Genomic DNA, 21,162 nt, shown 5'->3' with positions numbered 1-21,162 from the left:
ATGAGCATCATTATGTCCCCCACAATTTCACAGACTACCTCCATTGTTCAAACGTTCTGCAAAATTCATCTATTACTGCCATTTCCCCTCGAATGTGCGTGACGTCACTTTCCAATACAAACACACTTAAGAATATAGTCCCACCCCTAACAGTTAATTGACAGCTTTCCGATGCCATTTCTTTTTTCTTTTCCCACTTTCGAACTTTTTTTTTCTTAGTTTTTTACCTTTTAATGTTTTTTAACTTTTTAACTTAATTTTACACACTCAATATTATTACAACACAGGTTTTACACTTTTTTATGGTCCTTCTGCTGCTCTTGGCACTTTTTGTGAGGAGTGTTGGCGAGCACAGTGATGCCGTGTTTAAGTACACATGCAATCAGCTGCTTGCACTTTCCAAACCAGAGCTTCTTACTGGAGTCAGGCATGAGATTCCCCGGAGATCAGGAGGAGGTACAGAGCCAGTAAGAATATAAGAGTGAAGTGGAGGAGATTTAAACTGCCGGTCCCGTCTGTCATTATGGAGAACTTGCGGTCCTTGTGTAATAAGATGGACGCATTGTGCATGCTGATTCGGACCCAGAAGGAATACAGAGAGGGCAGCTTAATGTGTTTTACGGAGTCGTGGCTGCATACGGACTCCCTGGATCATAGCGCCTCCATACCTGGCTTTTTGAGCCATTATTAATGTTATTATTATTGTTGTTGTTATTGTTACTATTATTATTATTATTATTATTATCTTTCTCAGTGTGTGAGGAGAATCTCTTATTGACAGCTGCTGCACACAGGATTTTTCTCCTCCTGATGAAATATGCTGCACACAGCATTCAATGCCAATAAAATAGCAGATCAACAACAGATCATGTAATTACTTCATGTTATATTTTTTTATCATTTATTTGTCGTTGATCTTTACAATAGGTGGCAGCTTTATACAGATTATTGGTTAAATGTATGACATTCTGTTAAATGAATCATTCTCAATAACCAATTTTTCAATTGAATACATTTTTATTTGTATAATTTTTTTAACAATAGACTCAAAGCAGCAGCTTTACTCAGATAACGTGGTAAGAAAGAATAAATAAGATTGTTCTTTAAAAGTGTACATTTGTCCCTAATGAGTGGCGACTGTGGCAAGGAAAAACTCCCTGAGATGGCATAAGGAAGAAAACTTGAGAGGAGCCAGACTCAAGAGGGAACCCATCCTCATCTGGTTAGCACCAAATTACAGCTTATTATTACATTATAACATTATACATTATTATTACAGCTAAACGATGTTGAGGTGTGTAGCGATGGTGATCAAATGAATACTGTAGTCCTAAATCATTGTAGCAGAGTGTTGACATTAAATACAGTCCAAATCCAAAGCGCCTGTGTTACTCTGTAATTTTATGGATCTCCAGGCCATTGATGTGAAACCATCCCCAGCTGCACAGAGTGGCCTCCAATCAAAGAGAACAACATCCAGAGGCAGGCCAGGACGAAGCAGGCAGATTTAAGAAGAGGGGCAGAAACACTGGTCACTGGTACCTTAGGAGCATGTTTAACTTGACCAAGAGAGAGAGAGAGAAAGAAAGAGAGAGAGAGAGAGAGAGAGAGAGAGAGAGAGAGATATTGATTATCAAGTATCCTTATTGTTGTATAAATTTTAAGAACACTGTGCAGTTGGGGACTCCAGCAAGACTCGCTATGGGAGCATAACTTAAAGGGAGAACCAGACCGTAACAGACATGAGGGATCTCTGGGATAAGAGACAGCCCACCACACCACTGTCAACAAACCTGAGTGAACACATGAGATTGAGGGGACAACAGCATACAAACTTCTCAAAAGTTCACAAAACACTCTATATCCATGATTACTCCAGATCTGCCCCCTCCTGTAGTCTTCATTATTTGAGGTACCAACAAATATCCTGCACCTTTTGATCTAAGTAGGTGTGGGGGATCATAATGGTACAGAAGTTCACTCAGATACTGTGGAATGAGACCGTTGAGTGCTTAATACATCAGTAGTAGTATTTTATTTTTAAGATGAAAGAAGGCTATCCTGGTAATGTTATTTAGATGAGCCCCACAGGACAGACTAGGGTCAGTAATCACACCAAGGTCTTTGACTGCTGTACACTGAGACAGAAAGACCATTCAAAAATTCTACATGATCAGAAAGGTAACTTCTAGCTGCATGCGGTGCTACTAAAGGTACATCCATCTTATCTGAGTTGTGCAGAAGGAAGTTATCAAGTATCCGCAGTCTGATGTCCTTTACACACTCCTCAACATTGTTAAGCTGATCTCTTACATCTGGCTGTGCCGAAATATACAACTGCATCATCAGCATAGCAATGGAAGCAAATAGAATGTTTATGTAAAATTTAACCCAGAGGCAGCATATAAAAAAAAAAAAAACCTTTCTTTTGGCTTCTCCTGTTAGAGTTCACCACAGCGGATCATCTGTATTCATGATCCGCATGTTCGATTTGGCACATGTTTTTATGCTGGATGCCCTTCTAATGGAACCCTCCCCATTTATCCAGGCTTGGGACTGGCACTTAGCTTGCATTGGCTTGTGCAACCTTGATGGCTGGGGTTGGTTCCCTGATGGGAATCGAACCCGGGCTGCAGCAGTGAGAGTGCCGCATCCTAACCACTAAACCACCAGGGATCCCCCAAGAGGCAGCATAAGCAGTGGGCCTAAGACAGATCCTTGCAGAACACCAAACTTTACCTCAGGAGAACTCACCAATTACATCAACAAACTGATTAGTCAAATAAGACACAAGTCAGGAGAGAGCTGTTTCTTTTTCTAGTTTCTACATTTCTAGTCTAGAAAGGAGGATATTATGATCAATGGTGTGAAAAGCTGCAGTAAGGTTGAGCAAAACAAGTAAGGAGACAATCCTTTTTCAGAGTCCAATATTAGATAATTTAAAACTTTAAATGTTCTTCATGCTGTTGAACTGATGAGTTCAAAAAGTAAGATATTTAACAGTGAAATATAGTGAAGTTACAGTAAAATTCTTCCCAAATGAAAATTCTTCAGTAAAGCACAGATATGCAAAAAAAACTACTTATGTTAAGATGGAGCTTAATTGATATTAGGCTCGAATACGTTAAGCGGACCAAGTCATGACGTACACACCACTTTATTCACTATAGAACATCTTCTCCCGCGCCCACCTGAGGACTTTATTTCCCCATACCGGATGCATCAACGTGGTTGTGAGCGGAGTCTCCAGCCAGGGCAAAGGTGCTGCTGATCACTTTGGGCTCCTCTGCTCTGGAAGAGGCGTGACTTTCGCGTCTTCGCGGTTGCGTCCATGAACAGCAGCGCGTCCGAGGATTTTCCGCCGAATACCTTCGGTCGCGCCTCCGCGTTCCTCTTGCCCCCCGGGGACGCGCCTTCTGCGGCCGCTGCGCCAAACACTCCCTCGAGGTCCCGGTGCGCGCTTTGCTCAGTTTCGAATGCGCGCGCCTTCCGCGTCCACGTGAACTTCATCCTGAACGGGTTGGAGTCTCTCTCGCGCGCGAAGAAACTAACCAGCAATTTCCCAGCCGCAGTCGGAGCGATGATAGCGCGCGCGTCGTTTCGGACGTCTCTGTCTTTTTAAGAGCGCCCCAGAGATGGCACCGAAATGCAACAATTAAACGAGCCAATTAAACAAAGTCAAGTGCGTGCCTGATAACCGTTTTATAGTTATTGCAAACCGGAGCTGGGGACACCGAATTGTCATAGCTTGGGATCTGTTTGTATGGTGGATGCTGAGCGCGCGCGCTCTCCCGTTATTTTTTAGGCAGGTTCTCTTCAGCTAAACTGTTCACGTTCAAACTATCTGATGAAGTAAAACGCAGCACAAAGGGAAGGAGCTGTATACTGGCCAGGAGAGAGAGAGAGAGAGAGAGAGAGAGAGAGAGAGAGAGAGATGCGCGTGATACTTCTCAGATCATGCTGTGCTCGTTTTTGGCTATGTTCTTCATCTTTCTACAACCGAAGAATAGAAGAATATTTCTGACGAATTTCTGAACACCAAAATGTTCTTGTTTTGTGTTCAACTGGTGATTATAATGCCATCTTTCAAGTGGTGCCATCACTTTTAAGTAACTCAATTGAAGATGTTTCTTATTCATGATTCATTAACAATTTCTTAAAGCACGCATCATTAATCAATTTGTCTTTTATAAATTATTTTATTATATCTTTATTTTCTCAGTATAATTTTTGCTGGATGGTTGAAAGGTGTATCAGTGATGCATCTAAATTAGCTACTGAAAGTACATTAATAGCTGATAGAATGTGTAAGGATACTGTATTCTGGCTGAATAAACTTATTAAATAACACAAATGACATGAAGGCAGGATTAAGAAACATTGATTAAATGCAAAAAAGTTTATCTTGAGCACTATGTTTACACCAATCAGGCATAGCATTCAAACCATTGACAGTTGCAATGAATATCTAAATATTTCGTTTCTGTACTTAAGTAGATTTTTCTGGTATCAGTACTTTACTTCACTTTTTGTTTTTTGGACAACTTTTTACTTTCACTTATTAAATTTTTTTAAACAAATATTTGTACTTTCTACTACTTACATTTTCAAACCAGACTCATTACTTTAGTTTTAATCTATTTGGTGAAATGTCAATTAGTTCTTTCTCATTGCGTGCTGTTTTCAGCCCATCAACCTATTTCCTTTCATTGTGCAGCTTTTTCAACATACTACTAGTAGCTAGTTTATAAAGCTAACAATAAACAAGTCAGAAAGCAACAAGAAATTGCTGGATGACTAAGAACAGAGGCATTCCTGATCATCATCATCATCTTTTCTAAACTAAATTACTAAATTAAATTACATTTAATCCGCAGCGTCCGCTATTCTTTATTACTCTTTACAGAAAAAAACAATTGTAATCACTAAACATCTGTTTTAACGATGCACCAAGTCTTAAATTAAGCACCAAAATCCGCCATAAGGCACACATACAGCAAATAATTGTCACAGCACCCCCACTCTTAAAGGGGTCGAAAAACGTGCCGGCGCGTTGTGTGGCATTTTTACTTTATCATTGCTTTATTTTACTGTTGAGTTTAATGGTTTATGTCTGTTACTATTCGGTAAGTTAATCATAGCCCTTACATTTGTGGCAATAATAAAAAAAAAAAACACTACTGTGAATGTGTAAGCATTAGCATATTCATATAAGACACATTAAAGAACCAATAGCACGTGCAAGTTGTGTCGTCCAAAATATGCAACATTAATACATTTAAATTGCATTTAAAATGAGATTTCGTTTTACATTAAAAGTAAGCTATAGGTTTTTGTTTGTTAATTAATAAAAGGTTTCTAAACTTTGAACATATAAACAGTGAATTACATGTAAAGAGGAGGAAAAAGGACCGCTTCCTTGATTACAAGGAAAAGAAACATGCAGGGGTCTTAAAAAGGATAACTTTTTTTTTAGCAGCAGACAATATTCGGAGATGAACATGCATGCTTGCTTACAGTTTTAATCAATGTATTGCATGTGTCTGGCGAATGATTGACATTTTCTTATCTTTTTTGACTGTATAAGGAAATCTAATTTAGTTTAAAAGAGATAGAATAGACAATCAGGACCTTTCACCTTGTTAGCATATGCTTGGGAGAGACAGAAATAAAGAGGCAACAAGGCAGGCACGTTTGCAGAAAAAAAAAAAAATTAAGGTTAAAGAACAAGTGCTAAACTATAAGATAAACACAAAAAGCATGGAAGACAAAAGAACAGTAGACAGTAAAAGAAAGAAAGAGTGGAAGTAATAATAATAATAATAATAATAATAATAATAATAATAATAATAATAATAATAACAATAATAATAATAATAATAATAATAATAATAATAATAATAAACAATATTTTGAGTGCTTATGCTCTTTCAACCAGTGACTACGAACAATCCTGCTAATGAAATTAAAAAAAGAAACCAAAGCAATTAGCATGAGTAAAAATGTGTCTTTTTTATTAACAATTGACACATGAGAACAATGGCTTTTGCTTTTTCATTTTGACATTAACATTACACAGTGTAAGCATTGTGGGTTTCACAGAACAAACAGCCAACCAGTGTGCAAGTCAGACCCAGAGAAAAAGAGAGACAGAGAAAGACAGAGATAGAAAGAGAGAGAGAGAGAGAGAGAGAGAGAGAGAGAGAGAGAGAGACAGAGACAGAGACAGAGAGAAGAGATTAGAAAGGTTAGGCAGCAGTTTTGTTCCCTTGCTTCAGGCTGAAGCCTCCCCCTGTAAAACGGGGTCCATCAATGTGTTGAGGCACGATCAGGGGCTGCCCAGTCTGCACCTCACTCCCTTCCGTTTCCCTAGGGGAAAATGACAAAAAAAATGAAGGATGACAAAAGAAGTTAAAAGATGCACAAAGAAGGAATTAAAACACAACATTATGCAGTGTTAGGCTATTAATTAATTTATTTTTGCCAGTCCAGACCTCAGCTGCCTCAGTTCATTCTGATTACAACAAAACAACAACAAAAATATTGCAGTTCTCATTATCCTCATCCAAATTTGTTGAAAAGTCAGCATGACAGCATGTTTAGGATAGGGCTGCCTTAAAACTATTGAAACACAAAACTAAAGTTACTATAACCATGCAGAATGATGTAATACATTATATACAGGCTAAAGAACACAGAAATGTATAATTAAGAGTTGACAACCTTAATAGATATTAATTTACAACATGTAAGGGTTTAAGTCTATATGCAGCCTGTAGAATGTTAGGTACAAAAGGTACAGACTGCCCTCAATATAGCAATAAAGCGCTTGCTGAAATGTTCCAATGCCAAAAAATTACCAAAAGAAACATAATTTTTCTCCAGGATGTTTGTAATTTCATGGTTTTGAGTACTTGAGTGTCAGCCATGTAACAATGCAATCGTAATGAATTGCAAGCTAAAGCTGAAGCAAGTGTACACACTTACACATTAATGTGCACACTTCACTGCTTTCCTTCTTGATGCCACAAACTTCTTTCTTGCCCATTCATTCTTAATTTCAGTGCTTTGTTTGCCCAATATCAAAAGCTATAAATCAAAATTCACTGGCTGTGTATTCAGATTTCACACTGGAAACAATGAAGACAATTGCCAACAAAATTGAAACACACACACATACACACACACACAGCATCCACCTTTGTTTTTCTCCTCCTGAATATCTCTAGCTAAAGGAATATTATGCAGATGGGTTTAAAAGTGACTTTTAGACAGAACAGCAGACATCTGTGAAACATGATTTGATCAAAACGCCATTCACTTGATTTGTAGAATCAGCGCCATCTGCAGCTGCTGACAGTCACAAAATCAAGCCAAATAATGCTCAAGGATGTTGATGAGCATAATATGTGCCTCTGCCTCTAATCCCAGTAATAAGATGAGCTATGTTTTAAAATTAGGTTGTGGCCAGGTTTGAACTATCTGGCAGAAACAGATAAAGTCACAACAAATTTAAACAACAAAAAACAATAACAATACAAAAGCAGCAATGGGAGCAAAATATAAATTAGTTTTGAATTATTTGGCAGAGATAGTTGCAGTGAGTCAAAACACCCAAGCAACACCAGACACAACAATTCCAATAATAACAGCAATGCTGGCAAACTATCATGCATGACCTACAAGTAATGAGGCCAAAACCCTGTTTAGTCCCAATGGCATAAGCAGCAGCTACTGTACACATGCACCTTCTTTACGAGAAATAGCAGCTGTAGGACCAACCATCCACAATAATATTATATTATAAACTAAATATAGAAATAAACAGGAGGATTTAATTATTGTTTAGCAGCATTGTCCAGTTCTTTAAACAGTTCTTTAACACTTTTTTCTGTCTATATATAAGCAAAAAATATCAAGATTTAGATGTGCAAAGTTGATATTTTCTTAGTTTTTCATATTTTCTAAATCAGTTTCAGTTACTATACCAAGTATTGGTCAATGGGTGTCAATATCCAACAAATAAATGTCTGGTCAATAAATGTGTGTGAGTGGTGGGGTAAATAAGAGTTAATATTTAAGGTCTTAAAGTTTGAAAAAAAAGTATGTGGAGAGTTTTTTTTTTTTCCAGACAAACTGGCCATGAGACATTTACATTGGGCTGACCCAATCACATCTTGTGTGTTAGTTTGAAATAAACTTAAAAAAAATTGTTATATTGTAATATTTGTTATTTGTAATGGAACCCACCTCCACCATTCACTGCTTTATCTCTTAAACCAAAGCTTCCAAATGATTCCTTTAGAAGCGTAACGAAGTTCACATTTTGGTTTTATTTCAGTCAAGTTTTAAAGAATGTGGAGTCTGTCTTAGGTATGTTAGAAAGAAAAAAATACAACAATAACATTTAATTCAATTAACATTAACATTCTAGCACTAGATGAACAAGACTGTCTCTACGCATGCAGTTTCAAGGGTTTAACCACTTATCTCCACCATCATCACTACAACTTGAGCTGCAGTCTGACACCCAGATTAATCTTAGTCAAACTAAATTCACAGTAAAGCTTATTTAATTATTTTCTTTACAAATTTATAAGATCAAATTAATCTGTGTGATGATTTGGGTGTGATAATAGAGGCTACATCTCACTTCACATTAACAAATAGAACATGGCTATATCGAATGCCATTATCGAAAGAGAAATAATCTTATTAGCAGTGGATTATTTAAAATGAGAACATACTTACTGCTATACTGTACATAATTATTGCGTTTGGAAATACAAATTTAGGTGATGATTTATATCTGTATAGGTTTATTACTGACAGAGTGAGAAAGCGAGAGAGAGAGAGAGAGAGAGAGAGAGAGGGGGAGAGAGAGAGAGAGATTGATATGTGTCTTGCCACAATCCAGGCAAGCAGGCTGCAAACAAACTTCCAGCAGGGGAAGTGTAAGCATTTCTCTCACTTGTTTCACTAATGGAGGGCTGGTTCTAGACATTTGAAGGCCCTAGGAAGAATTTATGTTTGAGTGCCACTAGTTCAGTATGCAGAAAAGTTAGATTTTGTTCATCAATGTACACAGTCTCTTCTTGCATTCATAGGGTGGGAGCCCACAATTTAAAGCTGATTAAATTATTCCATTTCAGATGAGTCATGTGGGTCAGATTTTATATCCAAAGGACAAACAGAGCAGCTCCTCACCATGAAGGAGAAACTGGCAGTGTATAAAAGGAGAGCCACGGCAGCAGATGAGGAAAATTAAATCGTTTCCACTAATGCCAGATGTCTTTGTTCAGGCAATGGCAGCAGCAAAGATGACACCACTCTTCAGGCTTGAGACCGGCCCAGACCACGAACCAGCTCTACCGGGAACCCTCAGCAGGACAACCTGCCTCCCTCAGGATCAAAGCCTTCCTCACACCTACACAGCTTCACATTCACTAAAAATCCCCACTCCATACCCTGCACTATTTCACTATCCGATTCACAATTTGATGCACTAAAGAAAGAGATCTTGCTATTGCTACATGCTGTTCTCAGCACCACACCGCTGAAGAGAAAAAAAGGATAAGAAACAGTGGAAGATCTTAAAACCCGACCAGCACTCAAGGACCAAGATAGGGACAATGAAAACTGCTGGGGACAAGTGTTGCAAATAGAAGGGGAAAACCGGGTAGGCAACCAACCACTACCATCCCCATACTTCCACATACTTCTTTACAAAGGGTAGGCTCCTCTACTACCAGGATCTCTAGGATCTCTTAGTGGTCCCACAAAAACACCCACTAGCTGGACACCTCTGGATGCGCAACACCATGGAGAGACTCCACCAGGCAAATGCGAGGCATTTAAGCAGAGATGCATAACCTCTTAGTGGTGTCCTCACCTCCCCCACTAAACCGGCCCCAGCTCTGCTCATTCTGCTTCCAATTGTTGAGGTGCTGTTTAGTCGAATTGACTTGGATATGGTGGGGCCAATGCCAAAGTCTGCACACGGCCACAAGTATATACTGGTATTGTGGACTACACCTAATGGTATTCTGAAGCAGTTCCACTTCAGAAATCCACCACAACAAACATTTCTCGGGAACTGCTGCTTCTCTTTAGCCAGGTAGGAATACCCAGGGACATCCTGATGGACCAAGGTACGTACTTTGTTTCTGAACTGTCAGATCTCTGCCGGCTGTTGCAGATCAAGCACAAAAGGATGTCAATTTACCACCTGCAAACAGATGGCCTGATGGAAGGATTTAGCCAGATGCTAAAGAGAATGCTGTGATGGTTAACAGAAGAGAAAGAGAGAAACTAGGACTTTCTTCTCTAATATGCCCTGTTCTCAGTGAAAAAACACCTCAAGCAGCTACAGGGTTGACAACATTCAAGATGCAAGAAGATGAGAGGGAGATCAAAGAGTCACCCCCATCGTGAAATGACATATGAAAGAGGCTCAGGCAGAGCAACAGCCAGTGTATAACCGACGTGCTCTGCCATGGGAATTCCAGATGGGGGACTGAGTGCTGCTTCTGGTTCCCAGTGCAACAGCTCAGTAAGAGACCAAACACACAAATATACCTTATGACTTTGTTAACAAAAATAGATGGAACCTGTCCCCACCCTGTCATAATTCTGCACTACCCCACAGATACCGCAGCGGGCACTAAGACCTGGAAAGAAGACCTGTAGCAGTCATAGCATCAGGAAGTCTCAGAAGTGTTGGCTAATTTCAGGGATGTGTTTTCACTGTCACAGGGCCTGACCTACATATTGCAGCATTACATAAAAACAGCACCATGTGTGGTAGTACGCCAGCAGCCCTACAGTGTCCCCAAAGCCCATCATCAGGCTATTGAGGAGGAAGTAAGCAAAATGTTCAGGGACAGAATCATTGAAGAGCCAACCAGAGCCCTGGTCCAACAACATTGTAATAGTATTAAAACCAGACAAGAGCCTCCAACACTGTAATGATTTTAGGAAACTAAACCGGGTGTCCGAATTTAATAGCTATTACTTACCCAGATTAACTTTTTATATACTTAACCATTTTATATATATATATATATATATATATATATATATATATATATATATATATATATATATATATATATAATGTCCCTGATTTTTTGACAGAACACAATTTTGAGAAATTTAGTAGAATGTCAAGTGCGATTAAATTTAATGAGAGGCATCCCAATGTTCTTCAATGTACCCTCAAGTTTTTAAGTAGAAACCGACAATGATTCTAATAAAACCTGTCTGAAAAACAATAATACTAATCATCCACAGAGACATTTAAAGAGTATAGATTCCTCCTGCATACTGAAAAAAAAAATTAGATGAATAGAATTAAGAACATTGACAAACCATTGGGGACCAAGGGAACCATTTAGCTTTAAAGTGTAAATTCTATTTAGCTACTAAGAAAGCAAAAATTTTGTGTTCAGCAAGGATAAGAGCTCTATAGCAGGTCACTCAAGATCTTCCACTCCAACCCATGTAAACCATGTATATCCATTTGTGGGCCACAGGAGTGTTGTCATGCTGGAACAGGTTTGGATCTCTAGCTTACACAGTATACCCCTATTATCAGTTAGGGTGCACTCACATTTGTTGTCAGTCATTTTGACAATAATGGCTGTATGCTGAGTTATTTCTCAGAAGACAGTAAATCTGTACTGCTATATAAGCTGCACATTGACTACTCTAAAATATATCTAAATTTCATTTCTATAGTATTGTCTCTTGAGAAGATATACTAAAACGGTTGTTTAAATGTAAGCTGTGTATTCACTTTTGTGAGATACTGTATCTACCTGATTAGTAAGACCTGCAGCAGCTGTCCCACAACTATACACACCCATGTTCTTATTTTCTCATACATGTTTGGCTTCTCCTGTTGCCTGTCCACAAACCTGCAGAAGGACTACTCCAGGCTGTTGTTAATTGTGATAACAGCACCATAAACTTTGGTCCACTGAATATCCTCCCAATATCCTTACAAGCAAGGGTCATCATCAGGATCACCTCATTGACCGTAAGTTTAACTTTCTCTGTTTGACAGAAACTTGACTTTTCTGATCTGAATGAGTCAACCCCTTCTGGGTTTGCTTACATCTGTTAACCTCATGGCTCTGGACGCAGAGGTGGCCTCACAATTATTTTCCGTGAGAAGTAGAAAGTCTCCCTGGTGTCCGCTCCCACCACCGTTGCAGTGGTTTATCCCCCCAAACAAAAAAACACATTTATATCTGATTTTGCTGGTTTTCCCACCCACCTAATCACTCTTTCTTTAAACATAATATTGTTGGTTGATTTTAATATACAGATAGACAATGCTAATCACCCTTTTACTAGAGACGTTTTGCCTGTCTAGAGAGTTTTGGTCTTCAGCAGCATATTGACTTTCCTACTCATTCAAAGGGACACATTTTGGATTTATGTTGCTGTTCTGGTCTTACTCTTTCGGATTGTACTGCTAATAATCTTCCTATAACTGATCACTTACTTCTTTCATTCAATGTTCAACTCTCTCTTTCTGAAATTAAGCAACATCATCTCACTCACCATGCTACTGCTATCCTTGTTCATATTCTTGTTACCTCCCGTATCGATTATTGTAATTCCCTTCTTTTTGGTCTTACTCACAAATCTCTGTAAGCTTCAACTGGTTCAGAACTTGGCAGCTTGTATCATTACCAATCAATATTGCAGCAGCTTAATTGGCTTTCGGTCAAGCTTTGCATTAACTTTAAAATCCTTTCTTCTCACTTTTAAGGCTATTCACAACCTTGCACCTTTCCATATGTCTGATCTTCTCCATATTCATGTTCCTTCTCGTTCTCATGCAGTAGATCTGCCTTGTCGCTCCTTCTTTCTGTTCCTTCTGCTCGTTTTGCCTACATGGGGCATAGGGCTTTCTGCTGCTCTGCTTACCGGCTCTGGAACTCTTTACCCCCAGACATTAGAAACATTGACTCTATGCCTGTTTTAAAATTTAGACTTAGGTCTCACCTGTTTAACATTGCATACTCTTCCTTTCTCCACTCTTCCTAAATCTTAATTACCCCATCACTCAGCGACACTCATTCTATTATTAAATTTTTTTTAATTGTTGTTTTGTATATGCCGTAAGCTGTGTACATTGTTTCTATATGTTGTTTATCATGCTTTGCCCTTTAACCTATTGTGCGGTGTCCTTGAGTATTAAGAAAGGCACCTCTAAAACATTTATTATTATTATTATTATTATTATTATTATTATTATTATTATTATACACCTGCTGATATCCTCTATATTTTACCATCACCTTAGTGCACCAAGAAGATTCTAACAACCAGCAGCACACAAAAACTTTAAATTATTCAACTTATTAGTACCATAATCAGTAATGTTGGAACACATTTCCTCTGCATTGAACAGAAAAGCTCTGACTAGCACAGAGGTGGGAAGTAACAAAATACAAATATTGTGTTACTGTACTTAAGTATAAGTACATTACTTTACTATTTATTACTTTTTACTGATATTTATTAAATTCTTACACAAATAGCTGTACTTTCTACTGCTTACATTTTTAAAACAGACTCATTACTTTAGTTGTAACCTATTTGGTGAAATTTCAATATTTTTTCTTTTCACTGCGTGTCATTTTCACCCTATCAACCTATTTCCTCTCATTGCACAGCTTTTTCAATCTACCACTTGTGTATCATTTCCTGGCTCTCACACAACACAGACTTAGGCTAGTTTACGAACAATCAGCAAGTACAGAAGGCAACAAGAAGTATGGGGCTAATGTGGATGAGACAGAGGGAGTCAGCAATGTAAACATGACTGAGAACAGAGACATTCCTGGTCACCTGATCATCATCTTTTCTCAGTTTGTGTTCTATATTGTGGATGTTCAGCCTGGATACATTCATTAGGTAACAAAATAAAAAATTCATTTTGTATTAATATATTAATTAGGGCTGTCCAAATGAATTTAAATAAAAAAAATAAATAAAAAATATAAATAAATACATATAAAAGAGGCAAAATCAAAACCTTCAATGCGACACACGTTTATGCACGATGCACGAAAATCTGTAAAGGGTCAACTTATAATAACAACAAAATGCTGTGCTTTTGTAAAATAAAGAAAACAGACAGGATGCGCTCTTTGTCCTCATACATGTTCTGCACCACCCTTACATACTTCTCTGACACACCTGACTTACTCATACAATACCATCACTAATAATAAACATAAGGAGTAATTTAAGGTACATTCAGAACAAACGATTACATTTCGTTTAATGTTAAGTTAACTCATGACAATCATGCCATTAATCGCTATTAAATATTTTAAACGGTTGACATCCCTAATATTAATATGATGTAATGTCCAGTTACCAGCATCACACTAAAGTAGGTAGTAGTAATGGCTACTTTTTATTTAAGTACATGTCAGAGCCCAAACTTCCTTACTTTAACTTGAGTAAAAAGTATAGTCAGTACTTTAACCAGAGTATTTCAATACATGAGTATCTGTACTTCTACTTAAGTGAAGGATGTGTGTACTTTTGCCACCTCTGGACTAGCATCACATTTTAACTGGCTGTAGAGTATATGGTGAACACAAAGCTTCTAACAAATGGGGAAAATCAGAACTTTAGCAGGACATTATTTGGAGACAGATTGCCCTCTTGAGCTTATCTGACAGTGATCAGGAGTCCCTTAAGCTCCTAATTACATTATCAGTCAGTTGGTGAAAGAAGAAAGTGTGCGTGCAAAAGTAAGAGGCATTGATGTCCGACACACATCAGGAAATTGAGATCTGGAAAGATAATGACCTTGTTAGTGCAGAAAAAAAAGAATAAAAAAAAAGAAGAGGGTCAAAAGTCTGACGGTGGTGGAAGTGATTTCTTTCAATCCTTTCTGTAATTGTATGTCTGCTTTGTAATTAATGATGGCATTTATTACATTCACAGTAGAAGATCATAAAATAACAGGCCACAAATTCCAGATATATGTACATTCACAGCATGAAGCCATAATCTTATAATAATAATTTGACAGTAAGAAATAAAGTTGTTTAGGTATGATGCAACCAATATAAAAGATAAAAATGTCTTGAATGATTCTTCAGAACAATTTTGTGGTGAGTGTGGTCAAATGTTTTTTCAGTCCCCCCCTCATTTCCTATTCAAAATTACCAGTGATGTCCACCAAAATGCTTTCTGGACGAGTTTCATGGTACAGTGGATCACTGGGTAAGCTAAGCTAAGCGAAGCAAACAGAGTTCTTCATGCACTGTCTAATGAGTTTGGAGACCATTGGCATAGTTCCTTATGGCCCCATGATATCATGGGTCATATGTTTGAAGCCACGAAAAACCCAGGATAATAGGGTTGGTCGGGGAGCAGATGACAACATGGAATAAGCCCACTCGGAGGGTGATCAGGATTGTGTAATGGGTAATGTACCCATCACCTATTGGGCGATTGTCTTTTGTCTTTGCAGACCATCTCAGCTTGTAACGTAGGATTGAGTCGAAACAGCTAGCCTGACAAATTCAAATGCAAATGAACTGGGTAAAGTGAGCGAAAGAGTTGCATACCTGTCATCATTCTCCCATACCACTCTGACGAACCCGATAGCGAGGAGATTCTGGAGGTTGTGACATGCTCAGTTTATAAGGTCGATATAGCTTGGTCGGCCGGTGAACATTAAGTCCCTTCCTTGGGCAAGCTCGATGAGGGTTTTTTGCTCCCGGCATCACAGCCTCCACATCGGGGCTTGCCATTTTTCCCCGACCTGGTGTCCAGGTCCTGGGCATGGCCTTTCTCGTTCTCGCCCCTTCAGCCCCAAGACCACGGTTTATTCCAACGTCTCGGGGCTTAGAGATTATGGCTACAGTGTCATGCTACGGGTTGAAGAGACGCTAGCAGGCTATCTCTCCTGGGGTGTGGCATTTTCCCTAAAACCCCGACATTACCCACGAAGCCCCAGGGCAATACCTCGGCGCTGGTTGGTAAAGCTTACGCCTCGGCAGGCCAGGCCACTGGATGTCTGCACACCCTGTCGTACTGCAGGCATACCAAGCCGACCTGCTGCGGGAGCTGGATCTGGGAGATCCTTTGGGCAGCCAGTTTTCTGAGATCTGCTGTATGGGGCCACAAAGGAAGACCACCCTTATTACCCTTCGGGCCGAACAGGCCCGAAGGAGAGAGTTGGGCGTCCAGCAGCACAACCTTGTCCCTGTCCGCACATTGCCTACATGGAAGCAGCACTATTAAACTAAAAGGCAGAGTGAATTAGACTTCACTTACAACCTGAACAGCAAATTTAGACCCTGACCCAATACAGTGTCACTGCCTCACCATTATTTGCTCATATTTGAGCTAGATGTTTTATAGCCTTTTTTGATGTCACTTCTTAAAGACCTACTAATATACTATGTGTATCTTTGATTTGTCAAATCCCATTGCTAAGAAGAATACTGACTTGAATGGAGAGAGATTTTAAATTACATGTGCTAATTACTTATCTCATTCTAATGTGGGGGTTTCCAAATGGACAAACATCTTTGGTGAACATAAAGTTCACCTTCACTTGAACTAGGAGATCCAAACCTGTTCTGGTGTGACAATGCACCTGGGCGCAAACAAGCCCTGGAAGACATGTTTTGCATGGGTAAGGGTGTAAGATGTTAAGTGGCCTGCTACAGAACTCTGATCCCAACCCTACTGAACACCTTTTGAATGAATTGGATTGCTGACTGCACCTTAGGCCTCCTTACACCTACATCAGTTCCTGACTTTACTGATATAGTGGAGCATCTTCTCAGAGTAGAGGTTAATTATAAGAACAAATAGGTAGTAAATGTGGTATAGGATGCTCACAAATCACATAAAAAAGCACATGAGCAATAATCAAAAGCAATGGCTAGAATGCAAGTTGGATTTATGCACGTGTATGTAGCAGGTGAATTTAGCACAATATTAACGTGTGTGGCTCTACTGTTTAAATGTTGAAAATATGCAATATTACATAGTTAATGGTCATGGTCTTGACAGGAAAAGTTTATGCACCAGAAACCTTTGAATCTGTTAACAAAGCCTGTGAAAATTTGTTAATAAACATTTTATATGGTTTTTGGGTTGTAGTTAAATAAAAGAAAACTAAGCAGATTCATATTCATATATGTATTTGTATCCATTAACAATATATTAACTGTTCAATCTGAGTAATGTAATAATATTTTACTTCATCCTATGCAGCATTCCAATCTATATGCTGAGCTACAGCCTTTGTCCTAAATGCACTTTAAACTCACTTTATTTATTTTAACCTCTTAATCTATAAAATGGCTTTATGTTTCATTTGAGCTGCTTTTCGTTAACATCAGCTTCCCTTTACAATTAGGCTATATTTTTAGAAGCTGCTGCAAGAGATCTGTTTAACGCCGGGTCATTATTCGTTTGAGAAAAGAAACAATCGATCAGCGGGGATTAGACACTATCATTGTGCTCAGCAAATTTCCAGCAGCAAAGTGTCTATTGCTACATAACGGTCTTTCTCATAAGCCAGGGGTGTCAATCTTTTCCACAAATGGCTGATGTGGGTGCAGGTTTTCATTCCAAACAAGCCACACCAGATTCCACCTGCTTAGATCTTTATTTTCAATGATCCTGCATCCACACTAGCCCTCTGTGGAAAAGAATGGACACCCCTTGACATGAGCACATTCACACAAGCAAATGTATGCAATTATTGTTCTAATTCAATGCAGACTGTTGCCGAAGGCACATTTCCTGCAAAAGTTGTAGAATAGAAGAATGTATAATTAGATATTGATTAATGAATTTAGGCTAACTGGGATACCCCAGCATGGTAATGTTGATTTACTAAATAAACATAGGACAAGGGTACAGTTTTACTATTGAATGTTCTACTATTCTGTGGCTGAGGTTTTATCCTGACATGTTCACCTCTTTACCCTTAATATATCTGTGGAGAGCTTTATGGCTCAGATGATTTTGAAAGAGGAATCAGGAGATAGGTCCAAAAAGAACAGGTTTATTTTGGATTTTTACTTTCCAATGATTAATTTTATGTGCAAACACATGCACAGGGCTCTGCTCATCTCTCTCTCTCTCTCTCTCTCTCTCTGCACTGCTCTTGTGTCCCTTTTATCAATGCTCACTGCAAGAGAACACATACAGTAATCATTAATGCAAAAGAAGAACAGGTGTGTGATCCTTACCATTGTCTATCTTCTCTATTTACAAATCAGCACCTTCTGCAACAATATATTTTATACTAGTGCAAATAAAAAGTGCACTTTAGTACTTATATGTTATGGGTTTCAGCAATGACTTTACACTCTTACAATAGTTACTTGTTTATTTTCTCTAATTCTAACCCTAGTCTCAGTTTCTGGAAAGAAACTGCAATGTCTAGGGATTTTTTATTTTATTTATATTTTTCCAAAAGACTTGTCACAAAGCAGCTTTGGATATATATTTTAATTCCTAATAAACAAGTCAGTGGTGACATTGGCAAGAAAAATTCTCTAAGACAACATGAGGAGGTACCTTTAAGGCAATAGCACAGAAAAGCCTGTCTGATTAAAGCAGCAATTATTATAATCTTAGCTACAAGTTCATGGTATCCAGTTGGACTTATCTACTGAACTAAGGCTAAACTAAAGGTCATAAACTAAATTGAATACTAGGTAATCAAATTAGTCATTGGTCCTTGAGTAACAAGAGGACACTATTATAAAAGCAATCTTAACAAAAAACTAATCAAATGTACTACAGAACTTAATATTTCAGTTTTATTTTATGGTTGTAACAAATGGCTAGATATAAGATGTCTCATTGCCAACTACTTACCAAACAATAACACAAACAAGATTTTATGTTTAACCTCTAAAGTTAAGATAAAGAAGTAAGGAAGTGAAAACATTTGGATGCTACACTATATCCATTGTCTACCTGTAAATTGGTTTTCATATGATTCACTGGCCAGTCAGGATGCACACATGCTCTCAAGGTTTGGATTGGTTGGTCACTATGTCTAAGATCTATCCAATGGACCAACAGTGGAACCTCTAACCAAACAACAGGAAGCAGCACAGTCAAACTACTACACCAGATTGTACAGACTGACTAATCAGTGGCAAGCAATATGTGCCATCAGTGTGGGTGTGCCAGCTTTTCATTTAGGTGCAGTATGTAATAATCAAAGAGCAATAGGTATGGAGAAGACAGTCAATTAACAATGTTCTGGGACAAAATGACCTCATGCAAACTCGCAATTATCATACAATTTAATATATAATATTCCTTACGCATTTGTAGCAATGGTTTTAAATATCATTAATAATTTATTTGCAAATATTTAGTTTTTCATAAAAATGCTACTTCATTGTGTATACTAAACTTAATTTCTAATTACTAGTTTGAATGAGAGTGAGTGTGATCACTTGTATTAACATAAACCAATTGCATTATGAAATTCTATGAATATGTGAGCACTCACAAGAATAAATAAAAAGAAAAAAATATTTAACTTAACAGTGTAATAGAATAAAGCAGCAGTGATATTACAGTTGCAGTAGTTTTTAGCTCTAACTATATTTGACCTGTAAGATCCTGCTGGAATACAAAATTTGAGCATATGCTAATCACAGATACAGTAGTTTTAGGTAGCCTGACTAAATGATTAAGGGATTAATCTCAAAAATGTATTTGGAACAATGTAGCACCACCTTATGTGAGAAAAAAAACAATAATTATACAATTGATCCTTTCAAAAATTTTACAAATATTCCTAAAACAAAGCTTTTGACAGACTGAGTAATAATCGTTTTTTAAAAAAGTGAAGTTCTTCTGAATAGCTTAGAAAGAACTCCAGTGAGAAAATTTCTGAAAGTACTTGCTTTTAAATGTATTTAAGTTTTTAAAGTGTCTATGATCTATGAGACAGACAGTCAGTGAAAGAAACCTTACTCCACACAAACTTTGTGAGCTGTTGGGTTACACGTATAAGCTAACTGTATGTATGAAATGTAGTGAAGTAAATGTACATAAAATACAATAACAAGGTAAAAAAAATGTAACTTCCTTTTTGTACACCACTGCTTAGATGCAAGATATCAATTATTACCATCCAGCCCTTTGTCTTAACAACAGCTTACTTTTAATATTTGACAAAAAGTAATAAAAATTATGTTAGCTTCTAATCAAAATTTAAAATATAATTTTATATATACTTTTTCAGCTCATTAAGGGCTAAATTGTAGCAGAAGCTTAATTATTGTACTCATTTTAGACTGATTAATTTACTGATTAATTATATTTCTGCTAATATTTCAAGGCAATATTTGTGTTTGTGTATACTGTTGTGATTGTAATGATAGGGATGAGCATTAGTTAAAATGATCAACCACCAGAATTAAATAAATTTACCACTGATATGAATCAATAGGAAATGTAACAGCACTTCATTGAATTCCCACTCAGCAAAAAAGTGCTCTTGCATTTTAACCTTTACACTCGACCACTAAAAAGCGACTTGATCTGTGATAATTTAATTAGACTGTAAAAGGTCTGCTGTGAGAGGTGTGAATGTACAGCTGATATGCCATTAATTTTTCTGTGTAAAAGGAAATCACCTCCCAGTGCAGTTCCCCTTAATTTTATGATTTGTGTTTTTTGTGGGGTTTTTTTATATTCAAGGATAGTCAAATAAGAACAAAAGACAATCTTTCAGCTTTTCACTTCTACAGGAGAGATGGTTCAATCCTAGTGCTGTTCCATTTTTTACAGTATATTCCTTATTTTCTTTAATTTTAGCTTGGATTCTATTGTCATGTCAAGAATTGCCAGTAATTTACCATAGCTGAAGATCAGGTATAGTAAAACATGTGCATGCATTATTAACATGTACATGAAAAAAGTCTAATATTACATTCTGATTACATTACTACTTTCAATTATGTCCTTCTTTAATCAAACTTTCTTACCTGCATGCCTGCTCTTTGCGTTTCAGCATAAAATACTTTTTCTTCACGTTCTGGAGCTCGGCTGTGACTTGCTCAATCTCGTACTTGTACTTCTGTGTCTGGGACTCCTGCATGTTGAGTTCAGCTGTCAGCGCCT

General features: G+C 37.7%; 1 protein-coding gene across 2 annotated transcripts in view; it reads right to left on the bottom strand.

Annotated features, from left to right (window-relative positions):
- Positions 1-6,011: 6,011 nt before the first annotated feature.
- Positions 6,012-21,162, bottom strand: part of cfap58 (cilia and flagella associated protein 58) — a 63,750-nt gene continuing 48,599 nt past the window's right edge. Inside the window, exons 17-18 of one of the 2 annotated variants that reach the window (XM_046837406.1) lie at positions 21,027-21,160; positions 6,012-6,369 (exon numbers count right to left, since the gene is read on the bottom strand). In XM_046837406.1, coding sequence (XP_046693362.1) covers positions 6,249-6,369; positions 21,027-21,160 — 255 coding nt within the window. In that variant the 3' untranslated portion in view covers positions 6,012-6,248. Of the gene's footprint in view, positions 6,370-18,059; positions 18,197-21,026; positions 21,161-21,162 lie in introns of those variants that run through there. The other variant, XM_046837407.1, reaches the window with a different exon arrangement.

The sequence above is a fragment of the Silurus meridionalis genome, chromosome 24 (genome assembly GCF_014805685.1).
Source record: "Silurus meridionalis isolate SWU-2019-XX chromosome 24, ASM1480568v1, whole genome shotgun sequence".
Lineage (NCBI taxonomy): Eukaryota > Metazoa > Chordata > Actinopteri > Siluriformes > Siluridae > Silurus > Silurus meridionalis.
The sequence above is the reverse complement of the archived record's forward strand: the minus strand, read 5'-3'. Positions and strand labels throughout refer to the sequence as shown.